Source organism: Aegilops tauschii, chromosome 1, assembly GCF_002575655.3.
Source record: "Aegilops tauschii subsp. strangulata cultivar AL8/78 chromosome 1, Aet v6.0, whole genome shotgun sequence".
Taxonomy (NCBI): domain Eukaryota; kingdom Viridiplantae; phylum Streptophyta; class Magnoliopsida; order Poales; family Poaceae; genus Aegilops; species Aegilops tauschii.
The window spans coordinates 427,673,276-427,683,491 of NC_053035.3; the positions used below are offsets into that span (position 1 = coordinate 427,673,276).

At 53.3% G+C, this 10,216-nt stretch overlaps 1 protein-coding gene across 1 annotated transcript; it reads left to right on the top strand.

The window, feature by feature from the left end:
• Positions 1 to 3,812: 3,812 nt before the first annotated feature.
• On the top strand, positions 3,813 to 6,735 carry LOC109763460 (universal stress protein PHOS32). The gene is made up of 2 exons (XM_020322308.4): positions 3,813 to 4,793; positions 6,482 to 6,735. The coding sequence occupies exons 1-2, from the start codon at positions 3,989 to 3,991 to the stop codon at positions 6,487 to 6,489; spliced, it is 813 nt and encodes a 270-aa protein (XP_020177897.1). The 5' UTR covers positions 3,813 to 3,988; the 3' UTR covers positions 6,490 to 6,735.
• Positions 6,736 to 10,216: the final 3,481 nt, after the last annotated feature.

The window sequence follows — 10,216 nt, forward strand, 5'->3', positions numbered from 1 at the left end:
TTGAGTACGCTTACGAGGATCAAGCTTTCGGCAACTCTGAGAACCTTGCAGGCAAGATGACTGTACCCTCGAAATCACTTCTATCTTTGTTTTGCTAGTTGTTCGCTCTATTGCCATGCTGTGCTACCTACCACTTGTTATATCATGCCTCCCATATTGCCATGTCAAGCCTCTAACCATCCTTTCCTAGCAAACCGTTGTTTGGCTAAGTTACCGCTTTTGCTCAGCCCTTCTTATAGCGTTGCTAGTTGCAGGTGAAGTTGAAGTTGGTTCCATGTTGGAACATGGATATTTTGGAATATCACAATATCTCGTATTTAATTAATGCATCTATATATTTGGTAAAGGGTGGAAGGCTTTATGCCTGGTGTTTTGTTCCACTCTTGCCGCCCTAGTTTCTGTTATACCGGTATTATGTTCCTTGAGTTTGCGTTCCTTACGCGGTTGGGTGATTTATGGGACCCCCTTGACAGTTCGCTTTGAATAAAACTCCTCCAGCAAGGCCCAACCTTGGTTTTACCATTTGCCACCTAAGCCTTTTTCCCCGGGTTTTCGCGAGCCCGAGGGTCATCTTTATTTAAACCCCCGGGCCAGTGTTCCTCTGAGTGCTGGTCCAACCTAGAGCACCGTGCGGGACCGTCCCTTGGCAACTTGGGTTATGTTGGTACCTGTACGCTTCGCTTATCCGGTGTGCCCTGAGAACGAGATATGTGCAGCTCCTATCGGGATTTGTCGGCACATTCGGGTGGCTTTGCTGGTCTTGTTTAACCATTGTCGAAATGTCTTGTAAACCGGGATTTCGAGACTGATCGCGTCTTTTCGGGAGAAGGTTTATCCTTCGTTGACCGTGAGAGCTTATAATGGGCTATGTTGGGACACCCCTGCAGGGTATTATCTTTCGAAAGCCGTGCCCGCGGTTATGAGGCAGATGGGAATTTGTTAATGTCCGGTTGTAGAGAACTTGTCACTTGACTTAATTAAAACACATCAACTGTGTGTGTAGCCGTGATGGTCTCTTCTCGACGGAGTCCGGAAAGTGAACACGGTTTGAGTTATGCAGGAACATAAGTAGTTTCAGGATCACTTGATCATTTCTAGCTTCGCGACCGTTGCGTTGCCTCTCTTCTCGCTCTCATTTGCGTATGTTAGCCACCATATATGCTTAGTGCCTGCCGCAGCTCCACCTCATTACACCATCCTTTCCTATAAGCTTAAATAGTCTTGATCTCGCGGGTGTGAGATTGCTGAGTCCTCGTGACTCACAGATTCTACCAAAACAGTTGCAGGTGCCGACAATGCCAGTGCAGATGATGAGATCGACCTCAAGTGGGAGTTCGACGAGGAACGTGGTCGTTACTATGTGTCTTTTCCTGATGATCAGTCGTGGAGCCCAGTTGGGTCGATCGGGGATCTAGCATTTGGGGTTATCTTATTTTCATTTGGATTTTGACCGTAGCCGGTCTATGTGTGGATTTTGAATGATGTATGAATTATATTTATGTATTGTGTGAAGTGGCGATTGTAAGCCAACTCTCGTTATCCCATTCTTGTTCATTACATGGGATTGTGTGAAGATGACCCTTCTTGCGACAAAACCACAATGCGGTTATGCCTCTAAGTCGTGCCTCGACACGTGGGAGATATAGCCGCATCGTGGGCGTTACACTTAACCCCTAGTAAGGGAGAATGATTTGTTTCATTTGAGTTAGAGCATCTCCAACAGACGCCCAATATTAGCGCTGCGCCCAAAAAATCGCAAGTTTAGCGCGCATGGAGTTAAAAATAGCACTCCAGCAGACGCGGCATAATAAAGCACGCTGTAAAAAGTGTTGAGCGCGCCGGAAGAAACTGGACCGGAAGCTGGATATTTGGGGCGTGAGCTCCCGTGCGCTGAACTTCTCCCGCGCGCTGAACTCCTCGCGTGCGCCTGCCGATAGCCTCCTTGCGTGCGCGCGCCAGTCGGCCACGGGCGGCAGGGCGCGGGTGCGGCCACGGCCACGACGGCGGCGTGACCGGGGAGGAGCGCGGCCACGGCAGGGCGGCGCGGCCACGGGCAGCGGCTGGCAGGGGAGGAGCACGGGCGGCGCCACGGCGGGGCGAGCAGGGCGGAGCAGGCCACGGCGGGGCGAGCGCGGGCACGGCCACGGCGGGGCGAGCGCGGGCGCGGGCGCGGCCACGGCGGGGCGAGCGCGGGCGCGGCGGGGCGAGCACGGGCGCGGCCACAACGGGGCGAGCAGGGGAGGAGCAGGCCACGGCGGGGCGAGCGCGGGCGCGGCCACGGCGGGGCGAGCAGGGGAGGAGCAGGCCGCGGCAGCGACGCGTGGCCATGGCGGGGCGAGCAGGCCACGGCGGGGCGGAGCGCGGCTACGGGCCACGGCCACAGCGGCGAGCATGCCACGCGTGGCGGCCCGTGGCCATGACCATGGCGGCGAGCATGCCACGGGTGGCGAGCTGGGTACGGGCGCGTGTGGTTAATTTTGGGCATCTGCAGGATATGTCATCGTTGCTAGCTGGGCAGTATATTTTTGGGCGCCTGCTGGAGATGCTCGGTCATGCGACACGCTAAAACGCTATTTTGGCGCTGTAAAAAAAGTTTAGCGCGCGGCTCCGTTGGGCGCCTGTTGGAGATGCTCTTAAATCTCAACTTAAAGCATCTCTAGCTGATCCCTTATAAAACCGGCGAACTATGCTTTTCCGGTCGTTATACGGGACGACCCAAAAAATCGGCCCAAGCAGATCCCCCCAAAAAATGCCTAGCCCGTAAAAACTTTACGGGAGGCCCATAAACCGCCCTCCAATCCGGTATATATGCCGGCTTCTGAGCGATTTAGGGTATCCATCTGTCATTTCCTCTATCACTCCCCGCCGCATATCATCTACTCCGGCGAGAAATCAAGCTGGCTCTGGCAGTGTTTTGCGCCTAGTTTTCTACCGGATCTTCGTGACGATGGCGTCCGCCGGTGCGGGGCGTGGCGACGACAGGGGGTTCACCGACCATGGTGGCTTCAGGTGCCGCAGGGGGTTCGGTGGCCGCGACGGGTTCGCCGGCAGCAAGTGCCGCAATGACAACCAGGCCGGCGGCTCCGGCCTCCGCCCCCCGTGCCAGACAAGCAAAGGGAGGCGACACACAAGCGCAAGCGCAGGGCCGGATTGTGGGCTTGGGATGATTTCTGTCACCTCGGCGACCTCTTTGATCCGGCCCTCTCCAGCACCCTCATCTACCACACACTCCATGGTAGCCGCCGCCAGCCCAGGACGGCTCCCGCGACGAGGGCGACTCCGGCTCCGACGCGTAGAAGCAAGTATCCCCGCATAGTATGATGAACTAGTTTAATTTTCGTTTGAACTATGTTAATTAAGTTTGTATGAACTATGTTTGGAACTCGGGTGATGTTTGCGCGAACTACTCGTTTTAAAATCATTTTGAATTCCGATGATATATGCGGGATCTGTTCTGTGCCCGCATCTGTCGTCCGATAAATTTTGTTTATGGGAGCCTAAGTTTGTATGAACTATGTTTGGAACTCGGGTGATGTTTGCGCGAACTACTCGTTTTAAAATCATTTTGAATTCCGATGATATATGCGGGATCTGTTCTGTGCCCGCATCTGTCGTCCGATAAATTTTGTTTATGGAAGCCCGTAAGCGAATTTTGCGGGCCGGTCGGTTGCGGGATCTGCTAGAAATAATGCTTATAATACTTTATAATAGTGAACAAATGGTTGTCAAAGAAAGCGTAAAGTGACAAAACCCGCAGTCAGGCGGCGGCTACGTGTCCAGGCCAGAATACGCCAGCGCCGCCGCAGTTTCACAAGAAACCGGCAGCAGTTCCAGTTCCTCAGTCCACCGCAAGTTGCACAGCCCCAAATCTCAATCTTTGGCAAAACCCTCGCCTCCTCTCCCCCATTCTCTCGTGAGATTCCCCTCATCAGATCGAGAGCTGCACAGCAGTGTTCCGCATTCGGATCGAGCAGCCGGAGGACCAACCATGGCGGCGACGCACCACCCGGCCTCCCCGACCGGCGCCGGCGCCGGCGGCAAGTCCCCGTCCTCCTCTCCCTCGCCGCCGCCGGCCGTGCGCCTGGCGGCGTCGCAGGCGGCGGCCGTCGCGGCGATCCAGCCCAGCTCGCCGCGCTACTTCTTCTCCTCCCTCGCGGCCTCCTCCTCGCCGCACCGCCGCATCGCCATCGCCGTCGACCTGTCCGACGAGTCCGCCTTCGCCGTCAAGTGGGCCGTGCAGAACTACCTGCGCCCGGGCGACGCCGTCGTGCTCCTGCACGTGCGCCCCACCTCCGTGCTCTACGGCGCCGACTGGGGCTCCATCCCCGTCTCCGTCGACGACGGCGACGGGGAGGGGGGAGGAGGAGGCGCGGCGCCGGCGTCCGGGGACCTGGAGGAGGACGCGCGCAAGAAGCGGGAGGAGGACTTCGACGCCTTCACCTCCACCAAGTCGCAGGACCTGGCGCAGCCGCTCGTCGCCGCGCAGATCCCCTTCAAGATCCACATCGTCAAGGACCACGACATGAAGGAGCGCCTCTGCCTCGAGGCCGAGCGCCTCGGCCTCTCCGCCATGATCATGGGCAGCCGCGGCTTCGGCGCCTCTCGCAGGGCAGGTAACGGCAGGCTCGGGAGTGTCAGCGACTACTGCGTGCACCACTGCGTCTGCCCCGTGGTGGTTGTCAGGTACCCTGATGACGCCGGGGCTGCGGGCGGTGCCGAGTCTGTGGGGGATGAGCTGCGGACGGTGCCTGAGAACGAGGTGGTGTTCCATGAGGCGCCAGAGGGGCAGAAAGGTCGGTTCCTTTGCTTCATCTCGTACTTTGTTTGCCATGAAGTAGGTAACGAAATGTTCTGTATGATACGGTTCAGGATGGCTAATTCAGGAAAATTAAATAAAAATTTGGACATTGCCAAATGGTCAGAATGCATTTGATAGTGATGGCAAGGAAGGAGACACACGATGAAGAGTGTTGCTATTACTACCTCCATCCGGGTTTACTAGTCCCCCTCGTATTTTGGGTCATATTTTGACCTTAAATGTAACTAATAAAATATAAGTTATATGTAACAAAAATAATATCATAGGAAACTACATTCAAGTAATAATTCAACAATATTATTTTTGGTCATGCATTAACATTTTGCTAATCAAATACAATATGTGGTTGAAGTTTGATCCAAGATACGATGGGGACTAATAAACTCAAACGGAGGTACTCCCTCCGTTCCAAAACGGAGGTACTCAAACAAAGTTGAGTCATCTATTTTGGAACGGAGGGAGTAGTAGTTAACTGGTCGCATTGCACTAGCACTAATTCACTACAGAAGTCCAGTGAATGGCCTAGTGAATCTGTATAATAGCGGATACTGGAAATACATAGCCCAGTGAAAATACCAAAACACAAGACAGGTTGCCTCTGGAACTGTGAGTAGCAAAACAGCTGTACGGACAATGGCCTGTCAAGCTACATTGCACATTATGTTGCTGTTCTGCTCTGGCTGAGTCAAATATTTGACCTGTATGTTGTTACTTAGTTGCATTTGACACTACTATTATCTATCCTATGCATACCTAGCAGATATGCACTTCATTTATGAATGGAATTAAACTGTTTTCATTATTGAATGATGGAGCTTTGAATTGTGTTTTATATGTTGAAATGTGCTAAGTTGTCTTCTTACCCGATAAGAATGGATGATTGCTGCAAGTAATCAAATTGAAAGTCTCGGAATGGGAACTGTATTGTATGTTTTGTAGATCTAGAAAAACACCTTTCAAGTTACTGTTATGTTTGTTCATCTATGTATCCCTTGTAAAATTACAATTGTTTTTTTTTTTTTGGTGATGGAAATTGATTTCATGAGAATATGTGGAGGAAGAATGAAAGATGTCTTTCAGTTACCTTTAGGTAGATGTAGACTTATTTTGAATTTGCTCTGAATCTTGTCATGTGCTTATCGTCCCATGGGTTAGGACCTAAGAGTGATGTCTTCTACCATTTGCACTTGTAGTTCCAAACTGATAACAACTGCCAATGTAAGATGCATGGACATATCCAGGTGGCATCATCTAGAAAGTGGAACTTCTTGCTTTAATGAGTACTCCGTATTTGTCATTGTGTTCCACACAAAGTCGGAGATGCTCAGACTTGAAACACCTACTAGTCAGGGTATACACACCCTGAGGCACCGTCTTTTTAGATGCTTATCTTTTGATCGAACATAAGAAAATAAAACCATCCAGAACATACCATTCGTTCGCCTTCATATTCTGTATCCCACCATAACATGCTCAGCGTAACATTGGCATCACTTGATCGCAACCTAGTTAGTGTCTATTTCAGGTCATTCACTTTTACAGCCTGTATAATCCTTTGTTATTGCCCATGTTATTCCTTATCAATCTACTGTCTAGTTGGCTGGCGAGTTGTTTTACATGCTTACATCACGAATAAGATTCTGATTTGCCCTGTCTTAACAGAAAACTGAGGAGGTAATAGCAAGCACCAAGCAGCCAGATTACAAGGAGAGAGAGCAAGTCTTGCTTGATGCCAAACCCCTCTGTAAGCTGTAACTGAGTGGTCTTTCCACTCTGCTTTGCAATTTGAGTTTGTATCAGACGTGTGGTAGATCATGGACCAGTCCTTGCTGTTTCGCTTCCTGAGAATTGGAATGAGAATAATGTAATTCTGCATATGGTAGCTGTTAACCTGTTGTGTGAACGTTTTTTGCCTAGCTCCCTGGAACATTGCTTCATATGCCGACTTGTTTTTATTGCCACGCGTGACCGTTCGGATGCTTGTTGTTTCTCCGTGGTTATCTGCTTCTGCATGATTCTGATTGTAAGAAGTTGACGAATCTTGGTTGCTTGGCTTCCTCCGTCCCATAATGTAAGACGTTTTTTGACATTGACATTATACTCCCTCTGTCCCAAAATAAGTGTCTCAAGCTTAGTACAACTTTGTACTAACTTTAGTACAAAGTTGAGACGCTATTTTGGGATGTAGGGAGTAGGACGGAGGAAGTATGTTCTACATGTAACTAATTTTGAAGAATCCGCCTTTTTTTTTGGGTACAAGAATTTGATGTTTGATAGAGTACTACTTTCCTCCATTGTAAATCAATTGAAGTTCTAGTTTTGTTGTAAGTTTGAAAACCTAAAGCAGGCAGCCGCTAGCACGCATTACAGAAATGTTGACATGATGCATAGTTCAACAAAAGATTTGTCTTCTTCTCTATGGAAACAAATCATGGGGAGTATGATGTGCCCGTCGGTGCAGCTTCGGCAACAACAGTGCCGATCTGGTTATTACTCCCTTTGTAAAGAAATATAACATTCATTTAGATCACTAAACTAGTGATCTAAACGCTCTTATATTTGTTTACGAAGGGAGTACATCAACTCGAGCGTTTGTCTAGGTATGATCGACAAAGTGGGGTTGATGTCGTTGGACTTCCTGACTGCCTGCGTGGATACCTAATTTTTTGTTTCGGCGATGGCGCGGAACTCCAGCGGCAAGAATTTCAGTGTGATGTATCTCCTAGTAGATGCCATCTACACACCCTAAAAAAAATGTCATCCACATATGATGGTTTGTGATGCATACAAATTTAAAAGCGAGAAGCAGAAAGAATGTTATGACAAATCAGTGTAAATTATTTTTCTAGGATTTTTTGACAGTTTTTCTAGGGTTTTGTTTGTGCAATTTTGAGGGTTTGTCTTTTCACAACGGCACATTCCTTGGGCTGAGAGACGGCCCATTTTTTTCTCCTTCTTTTCTCTGTCCGTCCGGCTCCACCACAGGCGGAATTCAAAGTTTCAAACCACCCCGCCCCAAGCGAGTGCTACTGACTGACACGGAAACAGAGTTGATTTCGAAGCCAAACTGCGCTCCTCTATGTCGTCACCGGCCACCGGGCGGCGCACCGAAGCGAGGCCGCAGGAAGCAGAGATCCGGAGACCACGATGCAGCAGCAGCAGCCGGCCCTCCTCAGCTTCGGTTCGTCCCGCCTCCCTACCTTCCCTCTCCCCTGCACTCTACTGATTTTATTATGCTCCACCCGGTTCCGTTCGATTCAGTTCTGCTCCTCGCCGTCGTACTCCTGGCGGGGCGGGTGGTCTCACGGCCATGGATTCACCTCACGGCTGCCGATTTTTCGTGTCTCGTGTGCGGTGCAGGAGGCGGCGAGTGCCGCCACGACGAGGACGACGAGGAATACGCGACGCTGGAAGCGCTCGTGATGCAGCAGGGGCAGTCCGCCTCGGTAGGAGCGCCTCGCTTCGACGGCGCAGACTTTGAAATGTGGCAGGTTGGGATGAGAGACCACCTGCTTTTCTTTCACCCTCGCGTGTGGAGCATTGTGGAAACCGGCTTCTCTTGTGTGGATGAAGCAAACCCGACGGATCTTGAATTGAGGAATGTCCACTACAATGCCCAAGCTATGGACGCCATACACTGCGCCCTGAGCGACCATCAGCTCTACCGGATCTGGCACCTCGATACCGCTAAGGAGGTCTGGGATGCCCTCCAGGTTATGCACGAAGACACCCCAATCGTCCGCGAGCTGAAGGTCAAGCAGCTGAGGGAGAAGATGAAGTTGTTTGCGTGGAGGAAGGGCGAGTCCGCCGATGGCATGTGCGCAAGGCTCGAGAATTTGGTCTTTGAGATGAAGCAGCTTGGATGCGAAGAGGTGACCGATTCTTATGCTGTGAGGGAGATGCTTCGTGCCATGGCACCAAGGAAGTCATCCTTTGTGACCCTCATTCGTGAAGGGCGTAAGTCAGAACACACCCCTCGGGATGTGCTCCAAGTCTACAATATTATGCAAGAACAATCCAGAATCGTGCGCGGGTACACGAGGGCGAAGGTGGACAGTGTCACCCAAAGCGAGCCCGCCTATGATGAAGATTGCTTCAGAGAAGCGCCTTGCTTCGATGGCACGCACTATCTATCATGGCAACGGAGGATGAAATTCCATCTGCTTAGCATTGACCATCTTGTGTGGAGAATTGTGGAAACTGGCTTGTCTTGTGTGGATGAAGCAAATCCAACGGCTCTTCAAAAGAGGAATTGGCAGCACGATTACCGAGCTAGACGTGCCTTGCAGCATGCCATAGGTGATGAACTGATGATCAATATATTCGGATTGGTAAATCTTACAAGTCAGGAGAACTCGCGTGCCTGACGCTCCCTCGGGCGCTCCCGCGACTACGCGACTAGGGTTCCCCCTCCCCTCCTCCCGCCGCCGCCGGCCGCCGGCCCCGCGCCCCACCTCCGCCCCCTTCCTCCCTCCCCTCTCCCCCGTCCAGACCCGCCTCGCGCCGCCTCCCCGGGAGGTGGCCGGGGCGGAGCTTGTGCCCCTCTTCCGCGGGCCCCCTCCTCCCCCTTTTTCTCTCACCGCCGCCGGCGGTCGCCCCCGGCGCTGGCCCGGGTGGTTCCGGCGGCGGCGGGCCTTCCCTTTCCCCCGCGCGCGTGCTCCCTTCCCGGGGCAGGGAGGCGGCGGCGGTGCGGCTCGGCGTGGCTGCGGTCCGGCTGCCCTGCAGCGGTGGCTGGCGGCAAGCGTGGTGTTGGCGCTGCTCCTTGGGGCGGGGCGGCGTGGTGGTGCTGGGTGGCCGTCGTCGCGACCCCGGCCCAGATCTGGGCCCGGCGGGCCCCATCTGGATCCTAGCGGGCCGGCTTCCCGGCGTGGCCTCGTTGTCTGCGGCGCGGTGAGGAGGAGGAGGAGCGGCTCGGATGTGGGGCGTCGGCGTCGACGGCGTGCCGGCAGCAGCGCGAAGGCGGGAGCTTTACGGGCCCATGAGGGCTTGGCCGGGCCTGTGAGCCCACGGGCCTGGTGTGCTCCTGCTATTGCATCCGGACGGCTACCGTCGCGGACGGTGGAGGTGGGGCCCTCCCGCGTGCCGACGATGCCGATGCCCTAGTCCCGGCTCTGATTCTTGCCGCGTTGTCCTCACTTCGCGGTGCCGTGGTGAGACGGCGTGGGGGCCTCATGTCCGCGTTGGCGCAGGGTAGTGGTTGGTCTGGTGGCTGGATCCGGAGCTCCCGAGGTGCGGGTTGGGATCGGGGGAAACCCCTGTCGGCGTGTCCGACACCGGCGCGGTGACGCCTGTGGGCGCCACCTGACCTTCCGGGAGGGCGTCGGGGGCTACCCTTCCTTTCGCCTCGTCGTGTACCGGGGGAAACCCTTGGCAGCAGCGTCGTCATCGTCGCGATCC